This window comes from Pleurodeles waltl, chromosome 10, assembly GCF_031143425.1.
Source record: "Pleurodeles waltl isolate 20211129_DDA chromosome 10, aPleWal1.hap1.20221129, whole genome shotgun sequence".
Classification (NCBI taxonomy): Eukaryota; Metazoa; Chordata; class Amphibia; order Caudata; family Salamandridae; genus Pleurodeles; species Pleurodeles waltl.
In genome coordinates this window covers 445,180,082-445,201,512 of record NC_090449.1, presented here as the reverse complement: position 1 = coordinate 445,201,512, position 21,431 = coordinate 445,180,082, and the positions used below count along the sequence as shown (strand labels likewise).

Sequence of the window (21,431 nt, the reverse complement as noted above, 5' to 3'; positions counted from 1 at the left end):
TTTGAGTGCATGTTAAACTCTCTTTGTCACCATTATTACTTCCTTAAGTGGTGGTTCATCCTTCAGCCACAACCCTTCCCTGATCTTAGCACGTGTACTTTTCAATACAAACTGGTCTCTTTTTCTTTCCTTAATTGTAGCTCCGAACTTACTTGCCGCAGCTAGCTTCGTGAAACTAGTGGTGTACAGTTCCACTGTCTCCTCTTTACTCTGTTCCAACAACTCAAAATTATACCTTTCCTTTATAGTACTCACCCTCGGAAGGTAATAACAATCTAGCTTTAACAAACAAATCTCATATTAATTTAATTCTTTGTTCCTCTGCACTCAACTCTGGCACATTTTGTAAAATCTGTGGCCCCTCACTTCCCAGACAATGCATCAATAATGAACATTTTCGTTATGCACTCAAAACCGAACCACAAACCCTTGCATGATGTCCAAATATTTTTTCACTTACTCCACCTTACTGAAGTTTCCCCAGGGGTACACAAAAAGAACGGTGGGGGTGTGACATTCTGCATTTTCCCTTCAAAAAGAACCCTCCTCTGAAATCTCTTCCTACGTATGTACACCAAAAAGTCTATCTAGTTGTTCTTACTGTAAGTACAATTTTTACTCTACAGTGATTATACATAATTAAATATAAAGACATTGTGGTCTCTCAAAAACCCTAAAAAAACATTTATTTGCTCCAGAGCTTTCTCCAGCATAAACAGATTATCTTCCCAATAATCCGTCCAAGCCTAATGGCTGTGCCTACCACACTTTGTTGACTTGAATGGTAGTGTGGCGATCAATGTGGACAGGCTACCATGATTTTAATATGCTCCTCCACAATAAGGACAAATCCAAAAAGCTCAAATGGGTCAACTAGAGGTGTGCCTATCCATTTGTGAAGGGCCTAACCACACTACTACCGTTGTGTAGGTCGACCGAGTGTTCCTGTCAACCCGTGTAAGCCGTAATTCACTCTTTCAGTAGTGTGTGATTCACATTAATCTCACTGATACTTCTCCCAATGATCGAAAATGGCCACTTGCATGTCAACGATATCAACATTTTCAAACAGATGGGCTTAGTTTTTGCATCACCGTTAGCCCGTAACTTTCTGCAGACAATAGACCTTGTTAGAAGAACTTTGCTCTGCCATTGTTTTTGTAACTTTCAGAGCTAGAGCTTATTTTTCTCACTGAGAAACGTAGATGCGTTCCACCGCTTCGCTAACTCTTCTCCACCAACATGGCCTCCCAAGACAGGCATGGTGCACCATAACTTGGCTCATCACATAGGTTTATTGCATCCCCTTGCTTCTCAGTATTGTTCTGCTTGGCTCCATAAGAAAGTATCAAAGTTCGCTCCAGTGCCGCTTCCAGCTTCACCAGTCGTGCTTCATGTTGAGTGTTCTTTGTCTTTTGAAAACAAGTGGGTTCCTCATCACCAATGTGAAATTCAAAAATACTCTTTAAAGACGCTGAACAAGATAGGTGAGCAGTTCACTTTTATTAAGAACACTTCATCTCTCAACAGCCCTGAAGCAGCTGCCTCAGAGCCTGCCAACCACCATTCTATCCACATCCCATTCCACAATAGAATTTACATGTCATCAACATCACAGTGGTCACTTTATTTTCATCATGTGCAGTTAAACCCGCCTGATGGCTCTTTGGGTAGATGAAAAATCTGCAAGAATTTTGAAAAACAGGTTATTTACTCTTGGCATGTTTTTCTGATAAATAATGAAGCTTTCTGCAGATTCACATGCTCTCCTCCCATTACTGATTTATCATGGTTGTTGTTTTTGTGGTAGTGGTTACCTAGATTATTATGCTCCATCTAGCTTTGCCTTTTCTTGCTAGTGTTTGTGAAACATGGAAATGAGTGGGACTGATGACACGAGCATCCGGTAACTTTTTTTTTAGCTATCCTCAAATCTGTTAATGCCTTCATTGTTGTGTGTGACCTCAGTCTGTTTTGCACCCACAGCCAAACTCCTGTTTATTGGATAAGTGTCTAGTCAGACACCCCAGCTCATTGCTTTGAATATTTACTCGCATAAAAAGGACATTTGGCAACAGGCTACTGCATTTCTTATTGTTTTGCAGCACATTTAGTGATTGAAATGCATCTGTTTTACATCGTTGCTTTTTTGAGATGGCTCAGTGGGCTAATTACCCCTTCCCTACCATTGTGGGTGTCCTGTGTTGGGATGAATGCCTTTCTCAGTTTGGAAAAGCTGTCCATATTTGTCTAGGTAGCCCTTGGCTTTCCTCCAGTGAACTTGAGTCATGCAGGTACATTGGAACTGCTCCATCTTTTCCCTTGCTGTTTGTATTTTGAATAGTGCTTCAGTGGCAAGGGTCTTCAGCTTGTACTAGCAATGTGATTGAAGATGGCTACTGCCTCTTAAACCCAGACTGTGTTGTGACTGTGGTGGTTGCAGGGGAATCTTGAATAGAATTCTGAAGTGGATAAACACAAACCCGTTGTGGTGGGATAAAACTGCCTCAGCTGACCTTGGAAGAATAGGAAACAAGATATCTCTAAAGGACAACCCAACCAGGAGAGAGGCTTGACAGGGTTGTTACGTCTCTCTTTCAACTATTCCATTAGGTTATATTTCAAACCATTCCTTATCCTGTCTCAAGTAATTTCTGAAACTCTTAACTTTAGACAGCCTCAACTTCTTTCTACCTTACAATTACTCCAGTTAACCTCCTCTGCCAATCATGACACTCCAGTATCCTCTTCTGTCAAATCCCCCAAACCAGTCACTCCACTGACTCTCGTGAACAAGTCACTTTTTTTTTACCACTGAAGAAAACACTCCAGTTAGTCTTTTAAACTTGTGCTAAATACAGGATATATTCTAGGTCAGGATATACATGCTTTGACAGAGCTATGTATCGATCCATGTACTAGAATAGCACAGGTTGAAGCAAGCCAGTAATAAAATGTTTTGGCTGAGGGCTGCAGTATGTTGGTTTCAGTATTGATATGGCAGTGGGAGTTCAAGAGCATGGTTAAAGTGGTTTGGCAGAGTTGTATGAGTTCTGGTACTGGAATTACAGGTTGTACTAAAAGTACTGGATGCGGTGATGTTGGATCTGACTATCATGCTTTAATATTAGTTATGCATGTTTAGTAATAGTAAACAGACATGTAAAACTAATTAGAGTTTGTGTACCTTAATACAGATATACCTTCTATACATATTTTATAGTTTAGTTGTTTCAGTTCTTTGTCAGGGCCGGAGGCGAGGATTATGGTTTACTTTCTTTGCTTTATTTTAAAAGCAGCCAGGTCAACCATTCTAAAACTGTAAATCCCATGAACAATTGGGAGAAAAGTTCATCACAGTTCTTCCAACCAGGGTTCACATATCCCCTTTAAAGTCCTCTATTCTGTTGCTTCCTTCTCTTTCATCGCTGCTCCTTGCAGCTGTCAGTTAAGTAGATCAGTGGGCCATACTTCTCTGTTCTAAGTGTTTAATTTACTTATGCTGTTATGCTTTTTTTTTCCATTCTATTGTCTTTAGGTAATGTGTACGCACCGCAGAAGAGCTCACTCCCTTCTGAGTTTGAGGCCCCGCGCAACCACAGGGGCACCCGTCTGTCAGAGGCTTGTTGGGCTGTGCTGCGCAGTCTTACGACAGCTAGTGGCACCCAAATGTCTCTTCTGAGGCTTTTATTTCTGCATGTAAGCAACAATCGTGCAGTTCTGACGAATTTTCAAGGCAGCGATTGGATTAGCACGAGCGACCACTTGCCTCACTCGTGCCCAGAGTTGCCTGGAGTGGGACAACCCTAAATGGGGTCCATATTTGGCCTTTGGCTGTTGGTTTCCCTCACACAAGTGCACACGTTGGCGCCCCATACAGGAGTCTGTATTCAAGACTGACGAGCATCGCTGAATACGAATCATGCACTGACTGCGCTGAGTGAATACACACCGGCCCCAATAGAGTGTGCTAGGACACCGCATCTAGGCATATTAAATAACAAATAATTTAATATTAGTCTGCAAACTGTTCAATACCAGCATTATTTTTTGGCACAGTGTAAGGAATCATGCTGGAATCTACTGTGCTTCCGTATTGTGCCTTAAAGCCTCTTTTTTTCCCCTTTTTTTAACTGGTCCAGCCAGTATACAGTGCTCCCAACATGGAGGACATGCAAGGATTCCTACATGGAAGAAGAACCTATTACTTACTTCCACATTGACGATTTTTGTGAGGACATGGATGCCTCCATACAGAGGGTGGTTTTGGAGGCTGAGGCTGTGGCACCCCTGGAGGAAAAACTCCTCAATCTAGCTGTGCTCTACCTACAACCTCTCGATCAGAGGGAAGAAGCCAAAGGATCACCAACCCTTGCCCCTACGGGTTAAACAGATGCCCCAGACTCCCAGACTTCAAAAAAGAAGTGCGCTCACTACCCAGGTGTTGACTTGGATGCCTTTGATTGGCAGAAGCATGCCTTTCTTGGTCACAGTAACCTCCCAGAGCCAATGTATATCCCTCTGCCCCTTTTTTTCTGTGCCTCAAAAACCCAACTTAAGGCCAGCTACATCACTTGCCTCCATACACTGGATGATGATAACTACTTGCCTCGGATGGGGGGGATTTAAACTCAGACTGGCCATGGCGCTCCTGTTCCGCCATCCGACTGCGACAAGACCATGCCTGTTAGACTTGGACATGCTTGACACAGAAGGCTTCTTGCATCCCTGGTCATCTGATTGGGCCCCTACAGACAAGGTGGCAACATACATGGCAGAGAGATTGAGAAAAGCTCTTAATAAAGAGGTCCCCAGCCGTCTCATTACAGTGTGTCCCTGTTCATCTCTGCCAGGTAAAGTTGCCCTTATCCCAGAAATAGACCCCTGCATATGTGACCCTAAGAAGGGCATAGACCACTCTTGGTGGTTCTGTCAGGACAGGCACCTTGGCATTGCCAGACCTGATCCAAAATATTGGATATGGGGGAGAATGCCAAGGACTACAGATCCCTTATCTCCGCAGAAGTCCTGTCAGGCTGGGCACAGAGGGCCATAAAATTACTTGGCAAGGCTAACTGTACGTTGGAGGTCGCTGCTCATTAAAATAGATCTGAAGTTGGAAGATCTGGCCACCTCTGAGACAGGCCTAGTGGCACAGGGAGGCCTATTCGTGATCCTTTTATTGAAGAGTTAAGTTTGTCACCACATTCAATTCATTGGACAAAGCTCAGTCCTCCATAGAAAAAAAAATATTGAATCCACAGGTTTTCATCCAGGCTGTCCGTTGGAGGGGGTGCTTGGCTGGCCATGGTTGACATCAGGCCTCGTTCCAGGGCCAAGCCTGTAGGCTTGGGCAATTGCAGGATCAAGCCCAGTTTTGCTGGGTTTTACCCACCCACAAATAACCTCAACATAGGGCCTCCAGAGAAGGCCACCAGCAAGGTGGATTATGGTGTGTGTAATCCCTTTTTCCCATGTAAGATTTGGGGTGGGGTGGCAGCCTGCAGATTTTGTCAAAGTGAAAATCCCTGACATCTGATGCTTGGGTCTTGCAGATCATCCAGTGGTTGTATATCGTTTTACAGCTTCCCTGTTCAGCACTGTACCCTTCTCCTTTACACTTCTCCGACAAGACTTCCTTGGTCGATTGAGAAGTCCAGGATCTCCTTTCCAAAGGGGCTATAGTCCAGACACATCCCCATCCTTACTGGTTTATGAGCAATTTATTTGTGGTGAACAAACGCAGCGGGGTGACGAAACCTTTCTTCAATCTCAAGGAATCCAGTGAGTGGTTTTAATTCCTGTTTGCATCTTGATTGGACCACCAAGTGGCCAAATACTTCAGTTGAAGGCCAGATCCATCCACGCACGCAGCGGATGCCTTTCAGCAGAACTGGGAGGTGGAGTCAGGATATGCCTTCCCACCTTTCTCCTTGATTACGTGACTCTCCATCCAAGTCTGGAGACTAGTGATTCTGGTGGTAATACCCCCCTTGTGGAGGCTTCAAGTGTGGTTTCCAGTTCTGAAAGAAATTCCTTGGGATTCTCCAGTCTGTCTACCCCTATTCCCATCTCTCCTCAAGGAACCCTCAGGGAATCCCCACTATCCGTTTCTGGAGGTTTTGCTGCAGTTTATGGCGTGGAGGATTACCAGGGACTATGGCATGCCCTAGGACTCTGGATCCAGGCTGCAGACCTACTCCAAGACATGGGCTAGTAGCACAATTAAGAGATATTGATTGCCTTGCTCTAGATCCAGATGGATGCGTTGATGTTGTCAAAGTCGCTTGGATCCTGTGGGGATTGAAATTGTCAGTATCCTGAATTTTGTAGCTGAACTGGCAACTGAGGGCTTGGCCTAAAGAACAGTGAATACCTTCTGCTCAGCGATATTGGTGGGGCAACCTCAGATTGAGGGCCTCCCTGTGGGAGAACATTATTTGGTCCAGAAATTACTTAAACGTCTATCCTTTCCTCCTGAACTGAGATACTAAGTCCTGTAGGATGTTAATGGAGTATTGAGCCTGTTTATTTCCTGGCCTCGGATTAAATACCTTTCTAGGGAGCAATTGTAGGTCAAGTTAGCCTCCCTCCTATGCTTGATTTCCTGTAGACGAGTATCTGATGTCAGAGCGTTAGACATCACTGGATGAGTGTTCACTCCAGAAGGTATAACCTTCCGTGTTTTGAGACAGACTTTCCCAGATTCTCTGAAACTATGCATGGTGAGATGCATTAAGGCTTGTGAAGCAATGATGGAAGATCTGTACCCCTGGAAAACGACAACTCCTTATAGCTCTCAGAAAACTACACCAATCTGTGCCCTTCCCTATCACCGCTAGATGGGTTAGATGGGCCATGCAGGAAGAAGGCATAGATACAAAAATGTTTGTGGCACATTCTATCAGAGGAGCGATTGCCTCTAAGGTATTCTCCCTGGGTGCACGCTTGAAGACATGATGAAGGCAGCGGATTGGTCATTCAACTCAATGTTCAGGCATTTCTGTTCTGAACCACTTCCTAATGTAGCAGATCTGGTGGTTGGTGAGCTTTGAACTAGCAAAATCCTTGTCTCCAGCCCCGACATAGAATATAAAATGACCTAGCTTTCCTAACGGAAAACTTAAATTCTATTAAGGTGACAGATGAGTATTATCCCCCAATGGTCGGGGACCAACTGTTCGTTACCAATGACCCCCCAGCCCCCCACCCAGTATACCCCGCTGGTGATTATAGAGCGTGCATAATTGGTGTAAGTAATATCTTTATTATTGTATGCCCTTGTAATACAATGAATGTGGGTTTTTCAGATACATGATATCAATATACAGTTATCAGGTTTACGTGGTTGTGCATGGCCTTATGAACATTGGGGACATGTTCTCAACATAGTTTTCTTGTACACAGGGAATTATTTGAACAAGCAGGAGTAAAGGGTACCTGTCCAGCAGATTGTCGCACGAAGAAAGAGGAGGAAGCAACCGGAACAGAGGACTTAAGGGGATATGTGTACCCTGATTGGTTGAACTGTGATGAACTTTTCTTTTCCCCATGTGTTCATGGGATTTGTAGTTGGATAATGTTTGACATGGCTGCTGTTTAAATTAATCAAAGAAAGTAAAGCATAATCCTCGCCTTTGTGTCTTTAATAGAACTGACACTTTAAAAAAGCTAGAAAATGTTATATTGGCTAGTGTAGTTTAATAATATTGATTCAAACATTAAGTTCACAATGGCAGGAAACATCGTTGAAAGCAACATTAAGATTTAGACGTATATTGTCCATCCCAAAGTGTGGCTATCCTTTGGTTAAATTAGTGTTAGTTGAGTACTCCGAACTGTACCTTCTGCAGTATATCAATAGATGCTTTGGTAAGAGGCTGGTAACCAACAGTTGCAGATTAAGGAAGCTAGTTCCTTACTGCAAGGGGCAATGAGTGTTCCAAATGAGTTTGTAATCAGAGGCTTAGTCTCTGTGTGACTGCTTTGTTCGAGAGCCTAAGGCTCAACAGTGGAAAGTTAGCCCCTCACGTTGGCAGAAGTGGGCTGTGGCTGGCTGAGGATGAAGTCCTACTCAATGGGAACATCACCAAGCAACTCTCAGGACTGGCAGAATCTAACTCCACCACGTGCACTGCAATGCAGATGCTGCATGTCAAACCCAGGCTCCAGCCAGAGAGCTCTTACTACCCTCACTTCATTGATAGTTTTCTAGGTGACAGACATGGGTAAGCAGAAGATGGTGAATTTATGGGCAGCATGCCCAGCCTTCAGCCATGTACGAAAAGCAGAATAGCTGTAACCATGACAACTTCACCCCTACTCGACTCCAAGCAATAGCCACCTGGCTGCAGCAGTGATGATTTTAAAATTAAAATGTCTGCTGATTGACTATTTTGAAACTGAACTTCTTAATCAACTTAGATACTAGAAGGTGCAATAAATAGCATGACATTAGGTTTTGGTGCAGGTATGTGGTATCAAGCACCTAAATGCATTATTCTAACGCTTGAAGAGTGACTCTTGGCAAGACTAGTCCAGTATTTGTCCCTGCCAGTAGCTGTAAAGGATATCCACCGGTAGCATATGTGAAAGTGCCTACAAAATGAGTATCAATTAAGGTAACCCTTATTTACTGCTTTAAATTAAGAACATTCAGAAAGTGAGTAACTATATAAACCACTCTCCTGTGAGACATTATTGCATTAACAATACTTGGATTTCTGTTTTTGTTCATGGTTCTCTCCAGAGCAATGTATTATAAAATGAAATTTATTAAAGTATTTACTTACTTTTTCTGAAAAATATTTTTTAGGTTCAGTTTGTCGTCCATCCTTCTGTAAATCCAGATGATCCCCTGGTAAAAAGTGCCATTGAACAGGTCCGTTTTCGAATGTCCAACTCGCAGCGGTAAGAAAAAACTTAGCTTTGACAATTGACCTAACAAATGGGACTTTGGGAAAGAAAAAATCATAAATATGAACAATTGCTAAATAATATTTCTTGAAAGTAGTGGGGAAAACGATTGAGCCATAATAAAAAACTAATTTAAGAGGATTAACCACTGCTTGATTTCAGTAGTTTAGTTTGAAAGCAAATGTCTAAGCAGACCATGTTTATGCTTTATAATTAGAGTCCTGAAAGGAACTATTGACACCCAAGGTGTTTGCATAGGTGAGTTTTCACACGTGAGATTTTATATCTCCAATGGAGTATTCATGAGCATATAAGTGGAATACTTTCTCTTTACAAAAGTTTGTAATGGTTGATAGGAAAGTGCTGAGAATCCAACCTGTTGGCTAAATGACGTGACAGTTTTCATTTGAAAGAGCTTAGCATAGTCATTTGGTTGCATAGGTTAACAGTACTGCCCACTGGAAGCAATATTATTAAAAAGTCCTTTCGACCATAAATATTTTTCTTGATCAAGGGCCGCCGACCCAATAGCCAATCTGCAAAGTTTGGAATAATTTTTGCAGAGGAACTAATGCAGTGTGTATTTCTTAGTGTGCAAAAAAAATCAATCATGTTGTTTTCTGCAAGGATAATTGGGAAATGTCAAGTCCATTTAATATCTGCAAGCAGGTATAAATGCACATGAACCAGTCTGGATTAAGTTCCTCATCCTATAATCAAAGAAATGGATGCATTCCAAAATGTATACCTTGATGGTCCATAAAATTTAAAACAAGCAGGTGAATAGAATGCTGTTGAATAATAGAAACAACAGGCAGTATCTTGTGTTCCTGTAGAAAATTGGGTGCATAGGCACATGTTATTTCTGGAACTTTTATAAAAGAATAATGGTACAATGTTTTATGTGGTGCTGGGCTGTGTCTCATTGGCTGTGTTTATAAATTGTTCAAGTATCATTGGAAATGTGAAGCTACCAAATCTGTTAGAAATGAAACCAGAATAAGCCTGAGCAAAGAACCCATGAGGTTAATTTGTTCTTGTAGTGATTCAATGTGCTTGCCAAAGAAATGGATGTGTGAAACATAGTTTCATCCACACGTCAGGTAGTACCTTAGCTAAAGCTTATGCAGCAGATTCCAGTCCTTTGTCAGCCAAAAAACTACAAGCTCTTCCCCAGTACTAGTAGAAACAGCAAACATTTTGTAATACTGCAAGTGGTTTCTGTAATTGTGATCACACTCGGAGAAATATGCAGCAAATGACAGAAACCAAGATATGTTTGTTGATTTACAGAAGGCAGCTGTCCAATATGACCTACATAAGCTATCCCAAGGATGTCAAGCCTTTGTGAGAGTTGTTTGTTTCAGTTTAATCATCAGACTGATTACCTAACTTGTTGTTGTAAAACACTTTAATTTGTGTTTGTGATAAGGACCACGCGTACCTTTGCTGGAGCAAGGTAACATTTTAGCTGTTCCCACATGGAGGTAGCTTATAATGGGTTACACTAATAAGCTCCTTTGGGTGTTTTGATACTGGAAATGTACTTTTATCTAATTCCAGTTGTAGGACATTGCCCCTTTTGACATGGTCACCCCATGACGTTTTTTCTACTGGTACTGAGGGTTTTCGACTGTGGTGCAGTGGGTCCCTGCTAAACAGGTCTGCAGTGCCAGTGCTCTTTCCCTAAAAACAGGCAACATTGTGTACAAATGGCACTCCTCGACCTGTGTAAGTCCCTAATAAGTGGTACTCCTGGTCAGGGGTGGCTCCTCCATTCCACCCTCCCCACCCCTCCTGCAGAAGCTGTAAACCTTTCACCACAAAGGGATAATAAACTGCAGCAACAATGAGGGAACGGCACGGCAACAGATGAGGTAAGTTTTTATTTATTTACTTTTTTTAAAGTTAAATGTTAACCCCCTTTCAACCCCAAACCCCTCGCCTCACCCTTTCACAGTTAAGCGAGGCGCGACCGCTCCTGGGGTTTGGGTAGAGGAGAGGGACCCTAAGGGCTGCAGCATGTATTGTGCCACACTCAAGGATCTCACCTAAAAACGAGAAGCACACAGCTGCCATTGCAGTCTGCGTGTCCTGGTGCAAGCCAGGTGAAAACACATGGCACACCCATGGTGCACCATGTCACTATCACTGCAGCTAAGTATATTTGTCACCCCTAAAGAAGACCTTGGAACCGTAAGGCAGGATATGTTACACTTGATGTGTGGGAATAACTGCTCAAGCAGATATGCCCATGTGGTGATCAGCCCCATTGCTGAACATTGGAAATTAACAGGGAAGCCATCTTGAGGTATGTTCTGGGCCCTCATCAACACGAGAGACCCAGTCACATAAAAGCTTTACTGAACCCTATGGCGTTTGGTATCAAACACTTCGTCTTAATAAACCCAGACCGATACCAGCCTCAGAATTATGATGTGCACCCAGAGGGCACCTTAGAGGTGTGCCCCCTGAATCCCAAAGTCTCTTGATGTGTTGACTGACTAGTTTCAACCAGCCTGCCATTACCAGACAGGTTTCTGACCCCCTGGATGTGAGAGTCCGTGTTCTCAGATGTCAGAAAGAATCCCTGCTCCGAAGAGGGTTGTTGTCACCCACTCCTGCAGAATGGCTAGCAGATCTGCATACTAAGGCCAGGGGCCTAAAAGGCCCTATCGCCTTTAGTATGCAAACTCGCCGGCTTCCCTAGACCTGGGTATAGGCACCCTCCTGAGGCTCATTTGGCACCAGGACAGGTGGGAAAATTAGCTAGCCAGTAGGCGTGTACCTCCTCTGCCAACCACACCCTATGATGGCTATCCAAGGTGGACATTCGAGGAAAGGTTCCACCATCCTGTTTTTGGCTGGAACTAGGCTTTCTGGGATAGGAATATGCCCACTCCTCACAGGAAGTGGTCATATAGAGAGTGTAGGCCCCCAAGGGTAAGTAGCCCATTGGGTACTACCCTTCACTCCCCTAAACGCCCCTAAATTCAGTATTTAGTTGGCTCCCCAAAACCACAAGACAGATTCTCTGGACCCAAAAAGGAGGAGACTGAAGAGCCATGAAAAGCAAGAACAGAGAAGCAGCTACTGAGTCAGCCTGGCCCTGCCAGCCTGTTGGCAGACCATACCATTGTGCCGAAGTTGTCTTGTCCTGCAGCTTCACAGCCTCGAGAAGCCTGGATGGACTGCCTGCACTTCTAAAAGCACCAGGCTCTCCCGTGGCATAGCGGAGATACTTCCCTGCAGGCACCCAAGAAGAATCTTGAGGACTCTGGACCAACTAAAACACAACAGTAGACAACACCACTGCACCCGTGCCTCCTACCTGAGCCGAAGTGGGCCAACGGTTTCAACGTGGTCCCCAGGCCCTCCAGAAACTAAGCCCACCTTGAGCTTGCCCACTGTGGACTTCCCGCTAACACCTGCAGCCTCTTTCTGCAGGCCCCCCTCTAGCGCGACTGCCTCCGATGATGGAAATCCAATGGTCCACTACATCTCAGCACCCGGGTGCCCTGAACTGAGAAGAGTACCAAATGTGTCCCCACATCCCGAGCCTTGTGAGACCTGAGCCCACTTGTTGGTTCAATTGGACTGGACCCCCAGTCCATGCCTGCAGCCTTTTTATGCAGGTTGCCCCCCCCCCCCCCCCAGACCGGAGAGAAGAAAACCAAAGGTGTCACCATATTCCGAGCTTCGCAAGACTTGACGCACTTTTGGTTCAGTCGAACTGGCCCCTCAGTCTTCACAAGAAGCTTTTCTTCCCCAGGACTGTTTGCCGTTGAAACAAACAGGGCACCCAACTCTGTAAAGCACCTCTGCACCCAGATGCCCCAGAGCCCCACAAGGTGTTTTCGAGTCACGGGATCGAGTGACTCCTTCGGTTCCATTGTGCTTGGGTATCGACTCCATGTTAGATTGTTTTCTTTACGCCGTCGTGTTCATATGTGTTTCCTTTCGCTCCGAAAGTGATGATTCGGAAAACTTAGAAAACGCCTTATTTTCGTTGGTATTGTATCGATCGGGTTTACATCTTCCATTGCCACATCGGTACCGTCGGAGAAGACCACTTCACTCGCCCTTCGGGGCACGCGCGCCCAACTCGGGCCTAATCGGGCTCACCGAGTGGAAGCCTCATGGATCAGACTCCACTCTGATTCTGTCCTCGGTGCCACGCAAAATTCCTTTATACAGACCAACATCTCGTTTGTAATCTTTGCCTGTCACCTGATCATCGGGAAGAAAATTGTGAGGCCTGTCAATCTTTCTGATCTAAAAAGTCGCTTTGAGACAGGAGGGCATGAAGACTCGAGATGGCGTCCAGAAGCTCTGAACATCTCGACGTCGAGGAGGAAGAGACCATGCAGACAGCAGACTCCGTCCGAGGTTCTGACTCCAACCAAGATTCTGAGGAAGACAGACTGGTCACAGCAGGACAGCATGTGAGTACGCCTGCCCCTGTACCATCACAAAGACACAAGCATAAGGCCTTGGGTAGGCCATTGCCGGAAGGCCATGGCACGGCCTGAAAAAAGACATCCGGTCACCAAACTGCCAGTTCGGCACCGAAAAAGGCCACTCGTCCGAAACCATCGGAGTCTATAAAAGGCTCCGTGTCCGACTCGAGTAAGCCACGTATTTCAGAGTTGAAAATTCAGAAATCCCTCTCGGAGCCGAGAACATCCACTACACCATCTTTTTCGATACCGAAAAAGCCGGCTTCGGAACCGAAAAGAGCAGGCTACACAGAGGAACATGGACTTTCAAAAAGACAAAAAGAAAGCCACAAAACCTCTGAAGAGGAGACTTAAGTACAGCCAATACTTGAAGTAATCGATGAGAGGCAAGCCAGGATTCATATCCACAAGAAAACCAGCAGAATCCTAACAGCACCTCCTCTAAAACATAAGAGGAAATTAGCCTTTCAGGAGGAATTGGACACTATGCAGCCTCCAGCCAAAGCCAAAGGAGAGAACACCACCTCCTCAATTTTCTCCACCTCAATTTTCTCCACCTCAATTTTCTCCACCTCAATTTTCTCCTCCTCATTCTCCTCCTCACACTCCACATCTGCATACCTCTCCTCCTACCAGTCCTACACCAGTGCAGTCACCATCACATTCATTTGACTCACAACAGGATAATGTAGATCCATGGGATCTTTATGATCCAGATCCCATTCCCAACTCCGACCCGGACTCCTATCCCTCTAAACCTTCACCACCTGAGGATAGTATGGTGTACAATCAGGTTTTAGCTAGGGCTGCAGCATACCATGGTGTCACCATGCACACTGAACCGTTGGAGGAGAATTTTTTGTTTAATACACTCTCCTCCACACATTCAAAATACCAGTCGCTCCCCATGCTCCCAGACATGCTAAAACACGCTGACGCTTAATGAGCCAGTTAAAGCAAGAATAATTACTCCCAGGATAGAGAAGAAATACAAACCCCCTCCCTCTGATCCTAATTACATAACTCAACAAATCCCCCCAGATTCGGTAGTAGTAAGCGCTTCCAGAAAAAGGACAAACTCAGTCATCAGGTGATGCACACCACCAGATAAAGAAAGAAGGAATTTTGATGCTGCAGGGAAGAGAGTTGCATCCCAGGCAGAGAATCAGTGCAGGATAGCTAACTCACAGGCGTTGTTCGCTAGATATGACAGGGCCCATTGGGATGAGATGCAAGACATAATCCAGCATCTTCCCAAAGAACATCAAAAAAGGGCACAGCAAATAGTGGAGGAAGGGCAAGCCATTACCAATAATCAAATTAGATCTGCCCTAGACGCAGCAGACACAGCTGCGAGGAGTGTCGACACTGCTGTGACAATAAGGAGGCATGCATGGCTCAGATCCTCAGGTTTTAAACCAGAAATCCAGCAAGCGGTGTTAAATATGCTGTTAAAAAAAAAGAAAATTTGGCCCAGAAGTTGACACTGCAATTGAGAAATTGTGCAAAGATTAAGACACTGCAAAAGCAATGGGTGCACTATACACCACACCATACAGGGGATCCTTTCAGGAACCTTAGTTTAGAGGTGGATTTAGAGCTCAAACAGTAGAGGCATCCACATCGCAGGCAAAACCAACCTACCAACCACAATACCAACGAGATGGTTTTAGGGGCACATATAGGGGGCAGTATCCCAAAAATAGAGGGAAGTTTCAAACTTCTAAACAAACTTTACAGCACCCTAAGCAGTGACTTGGCTTATCCCTTTCCACTCCACACCTCTCCTGTATGGGGAAGACTGCAACAGTTCCACACCAGTTGGCAAAACATTACCACAATCGATTGGGTACTATCAATTATCCGCAATGGTTATTGCCTAGAATTGATACAAACTCCCCCAAACATTCCACCAAAACAACTCACTGTCCACAGAACACATCAATCTGTTACAGGAAGAAGTCACATCTCTCTTACTCAAACAAGCAATACAAGCCGTCCCACAAGATCAAATAGGGACAGGAGTTTATTGTCTATACTTCCTGATTCCCAAAAAAGATGGCACCCTCAGACCAATATTAGATCTCAGGACCCTCAATATTTGCATCCTGTCAGAACATTTTCACATGGTAACTCTTCAGGATGTTATCCCACTACTCCAAAAACACAATTTCATGGCAACATTAAACCTCCAGGATGCGTGTTTTCATATACCCATCCATCCTGCGCACAGAAAATATCTCAGGTTTGTCATTCAGGGAAAACATTATCAGTTCAAAGTGTTGCCCTTCGGAATAACATCACCCAGGGTTTTCACAATGAAAATGAAGTGCCTAGCAGTATTTGCTGCCTACCTAAGAGACAACTTATACATGTCTTTCCATATCTAGCCGATTGGCTAATAAAATCAAACGATCATACGCAGTGTCAAAACCATACGCATTACGTTGTACAAATCCTGCACAGCCTACGGTTCGCAATAAATTACCAAAAATCGCATCTACACCCTGCACAAATACAACAGTATCTCAGTGCAATACTAAACACTCAAAGCGCTAGCATGTCCAAATATGCAAAGAATACAAGCATTCTAGGACATAATCACACAGATACAGACAAATCAACAGTACACTGTCAGATTTGTCATGAAAATGTTAGGCATGATGGCATTATGTATTGCAGTTGTTCCACATCCAAGACTAAACATGTATCCCTTACAACAGTGCCTTGCACAACAACGGTCACAAGCACATGGTCAACTTCAAGATCTAGTGTTGATAGACCGCCAAACATGCATGTCCCTTCAGTGGTGGAATTCCACAGATCTAAACAAAGGGCGGCCATTTCAAGACCCTATGCCTCAGACCATAATTACAACAGATGCATCGATGATTGGTTGGGGAGCTCACCTCAACAAACACAACATTCAAGGACAATGGGATGCGAAACACAAACAGCTACACATAAATCACTTGGAATTGTTAGCTGTCTTCCTAGCACTCAAAGCTTTTCAGCCTCTTCTCACACAGAAGAATGTCCTTTTTCAAAACAGACAATATGACAACCATGTATTACCTAAACAAACAAGGAGGGACACATTCGTCCCAACTCTCCCTTCTAGCCCAGAAAATTTGGAAATGGGCAATCTACAACCAAATTCACCTGGTAGCACAATACATTCCAGGGATACGCAACCAATTGGCAGATGTTCTCAGCAGAAATCATCAACAGACACACAAGTGGGAAATTCACCCTCAAGTACTCCAGAAATACTTTCAACAATGGGGAACACCAAACATAGACCACTGCGCCACAAGTAAAAACGCAAAATGCCAAAACTTCACATCCAGACACCCACATCCCCTATCCAAGGGCAATGCTCTATGGATCAATTGGTCAGGGATACTTGTTTACGCTTTTCCCCCTCTCCCACTCATTCTGTTTGTAGTCCACAAATTGCGCCAAACCGCACTCAATATGATACTCATAGCACCAATGTGGGCCCGTCAACCGTGGTTCACAACATTGTTAGACCTGTCAGTAGTACTACACTCCAAACTCCCAAACAGGCCAGACCTCTTGACACAAAGCAAAGGACAAATCAGGCACCCAAATCCCAACACACTCAATCTGGCGATTTGGCTCCTGAGGCCATAGAGTTTGGATATTTACAACTGCCATCAGAATGTATGGAAGTTATTAAACAAGCCAGAAAATCCACTACTAGACAGTGCTATGCTAACAAATGGAAAAGATTTGTATATTACTGTCAATCTAAACAGATTGACCCTCTTACAGCATCAATACAAGATATTGTATGCTATTTACTTCATTTACAGAAATCAAATTTAGCATTCTCTTCCATAAAAATACATCTTACTGCAATTTCACCATATTTACAAAATATACTGCACAGCTCCTTGTTTAGAGTTCCTGTTATTAAAGCTTTCATGGAAGGCTTAAAACGCATCATTCCACCCAGGAACCCTCTTGGAACTTAAACATAGCGCTTACGCAACTTATTGCCCACCATTTGAACCTATGCACTCATGCCAAATGAAATTCTTAACATGGAAGGTTGCCTTCCCAGTCGCAATTACGTCATTGTGAAGAGTCAGTGAAATTCAAGCATTCACTATTGAAGAACCGTTCATAGAAGTACACAAACATAAAGTTGTACTAAGAACAAACCCAAAATTTCTTCCAAAGGTGGTATCGCCTTTTTATATAAATCAAACAGTGGAACTACCAGTCTTCTTCCCACAGCCAGATTCTGTGGAGAAAAAGCTCTTCATACATTAGACATTAAAAGAGCACTAATGTACTATATAGACAGAATAAAACCATTCAGAAAAACAAAACAGCTGTTTGTAGCTTTTCAAAAACCTCATACAGGTAACCCCATTTCAAAACAAGGATTAGCAAAATGGATTGTAAGATGCATCCAAACATGCTACATTAAAGCCAAAAAGACAACTTTTAGTTACTCCTAAAGCACATTCTACAAGGAAAAAAGGTGCTACAATGGCTTTTTTTAGGAAATATACCAATTGCTGAAATATATGTAAAGCAGCTACTTGGTCAACACCACATACATTCACTAAACTCTACTGTGTAGATTTGTTAGCAACACAACAAGCCACAGTAGGGCAAGCTGTACTCAGAACATTATTTCAAACAACTCCAACTCCTACAGGCTAATCACTACTTTTATGGGAGGACAAACTGCTTTGTAGTCTATGCACAGCATGTGTATCTGCAGCTACACATGCCACAGAACGGAAAATGTCACTTACCCAGTGTACATCTGTTCATGGCATGTTCCGCTGCAGATCCACATGCACCCTCCTACCTCCCCAGGAGCCTGTAGTCCTTTACGTTACCAACACTTGTACACACACACACATATATATATATATATGTTCGATGGCATGTGTAGCTGCAGATACACATGCTGTGCAGATCCCGCCATCTGGTGTTGGGCTCGGAGTGTTACAAGTTGTTTTTCTTCGAAGAAGTCTTTTCGAGTCACGAGACCGAGGGACTCCTCCCATTTCGACTCCATTGCGCATGGGCGTCGACTCCATGTTAGATTGTTTTTTTTCCGACATCGGGTTCGGACGTGTTCCTTTTCGCTCCGTGTTTCGGGTCGGAAAGTTAGTTAGAATCTCGGAAAAATCGTTGGTATTGTTTGCGTTCGGTATCGGGTTAGTTACAACAGATCGACACCGAATTAAGAAGAGCTCCGGTGGCCCTTCGGGGTTTTTTCGATCCCCGTCGGGGCCTGGTCTGCCCGGCCACGTCTCTTCAAGGCTGATGGAACGGACCCCATTCCGCTTCTGTACAAAATGCCATAACAAGTATCCATATACAGATCAACACCTGGTCTGTAACTTGTGTCTGTCACCAGAACACAAGGAGGATACTTGTGAGGCCTGTCGAGCGTTTCGGTCCAGGAAGACACTTAGGGACCGAAGAGCAAGAAGACTGCAAATGGTGTCGGCGCCGAAAGGACAAGGGCGTTTCGAGGAAGAGGAAGAAACATTCTCCACCCAGGATTTGGACTCTGAGGAGATCGATCCCGAAGAAACGCCGAAAACCGTGAGTAAGACGTCGAAACAAAGAACTCACGAGAAGACCGCTAAAGCCCAGGGGACGCCACCGCCAACAGGCCATGGCTTAACCCGAAAACTAGGTGACCGTCCATCAGCACCGAAAAAGGGCGAGCTGGTGTCGAAGTCATCCGACTCCGGTCGAGATACCGGCACACAGCAATCTCGGGCCCGAGAGAGTGGCTCAGAGAAGATTAGGCATCGAGACAGCGGCACCGAAATGGGTCGGCACCGAGAGGGCACGACGCCTAAAGTAAAAAAGATTTCGTCAGAGCCGAAAAAAGCAGCTGAAAAGGTTTCAGTACCTAAACATCCGGCCTCTAAACCGAAAATAAGTTCCTATTCAGAGGAACAAGGACTGTCCTCACAAATGAAGACACACAGATTTGAACAAGAATTAGAGACAATAGAGCCAGATCACACACAAAGGCGGCTCTTTATTAAAAAAGATACGGGGAAGATCAGCACTCTTACTCCAATCAAAATGAAACGTAAACTTGCCTTCCAAGACAAGGACAAACAGCCACAAGCAAAGGTGGCTAAACAAGTAACACCACCACCATCCCCACATCACTCTCCGCAACCATCACCGGTAGCCACTCCACCAATGATGCAATCCCCAACTCATACGGGAATGGGTCAAGATGACCCTGACGCATGGGACCTTTATGACGCACCAGTGTAAGATAATAGTCCTCAATGCTATCCAGCGAGACCATCGCCACCAGAGGATAGTACAGGCTACGCTCAAGTGGTATCAAGAGCAGCAGCATTTCACAATGTCAGCCTTTATTCAGAACCCATTGAAGACGACTTTCTTTTTAATACACTGTCGTCTACACACAGTCAATATCAGAGTCTTCCGATGTTACCCGGAATGCTGAAACACTCCAAACAAGTGTTTGAGGAGCCTGTCAAAGGAAGAGCCATTACTCCAAGAGTAGATAAAAAATATAAACCGCCACCAACAGACCCAGTGTACATCACACAACAGCTATCACCAGACTCTGTTGTAGTTGGAGCAGCGCGCAAAAGAGCCAACTCTCATACTTCAGGAGATGCACCACCTCCAGATAAAGAGAGTAGAAAATTCAATGCTGCAGGCAAAAGGGTGGCGGCACAAGCAGCAAACCAGTGGCGTATTGCAAATTCGCAAGCTTTGTTAGCCAGATATGATAGGGCCCATTGGGATGAGATGCAACACTTTATTGAACATTTACCAAAAGAGTTCCAAAAAAGAGCGCAGCAAGTGGTAGAAGAGGGACAGAGTATCTCCAATAATCAGATACGATCAGCAATGGATGCTGCAGACACAGCTGCTAGAACTGTCAACACAGCAGTAACAATAAGGAGACATGCATGGCTGCGTACATCAGGATTTAAACCAGAGATACAGCAAGCTGTGCTGAATATGCCATTCAACGGACAGCAGTTGTTTGGGCCGGAAGTGGACACTGCAATAGAAAAACTTAAGAAAGACACTGACACGGCCAAAGCCATGGGCGCACTCTACTCCCCGCAGAGCAGAGGCACATTTAGAAAGATACAATTTCGAGGGGGGTTTCGAGGGCAGACCACAGAAGCCACAACCTCACAAACAAAGCCCACTTACCAGAGCCAGTATCAGCGGGGAGGTTTTCAGGGACAATATAGAGGAGGACAGTTTCAAAGAAACAGAGGAAAGTTCCAAAGTCCCAAAACTCCTCCAAACAAACAGTGACTTCAAGGTCACAAATCCCCAACGCATAACACCTGTGGGAGGGAGACTAACCAAGTTTTACACACATTGGGAGGAAATAACAACAGACACTTGGGTCTTAGCAATTATCCAGCATGGTTATTGCATAGAATTTCTCAAATTCCCTCCAAACGTCCCACCGAAAACACACAGTATGTCAAAACAACATATAGATCTTCTAGGACTAGAAGTTCAGGCATTGCTACAGAAAGAAGCAATAGAATTAGTACCAACACAACAATTAAACACAGGAGTTTACTCACTGTACTTTCTGATACCCAAAAAAGACAAGAGTCTGAGACCTATACTAGATCTCAGAACATTAAATAGCTACATCAAATCAGACCACTTTCACATGGTTACTTTACAAGATGTAATCCCACTGCTCAAACAACAAGACTACATGACAACACTAGACCTAAAGGATGCATATTTCCATATACCAATACATCCTTCACACAGAAAGTACCTAAGGTTTGTATTCCAAGGGATACATTACCAATTCAAAGTGTTGCCATTCGGAATAACAACTGCGCCAAGAGTTTTTACAAAATGCCTGGCAGTAGTAGCTGCACATATCAGAAGGCAGCAAATACATGTGTTCCCGTACCTGGACGATTGGTTAATCAAAACCAACACGCTAAAACGGTGTTCACAACACACAAAATATGTCATAGAAATCCTACTCAAACTAGGTTTCTCAAT

The 21,431-nt window shown here is 44.2% G+C and overlaps 1 protein-coding gene across 1 annotated transcript in view; it reads left to right on the top strand.

The window, feature by feature from the left end:
• GTF3C1 (general transcription factor IIIC subunit 1) overlaps window positions 1-21,431 on the top strand; it is a 1,928,973-nt gene that overhangs the window by 442,471 nt on the left and 1,465,071 nt on the right. The window contains exon 13 of the mRNA XM_069210709.1: window positions 8,816-8,910. Within this exon, the coding sequence (XP_069066810.1) occupies window positions 8,816-8,910 (95 nt within the window). The remainder of the gene's footprint in view (window positions 1-8,815; window positions 8,911-21,431) is intronic.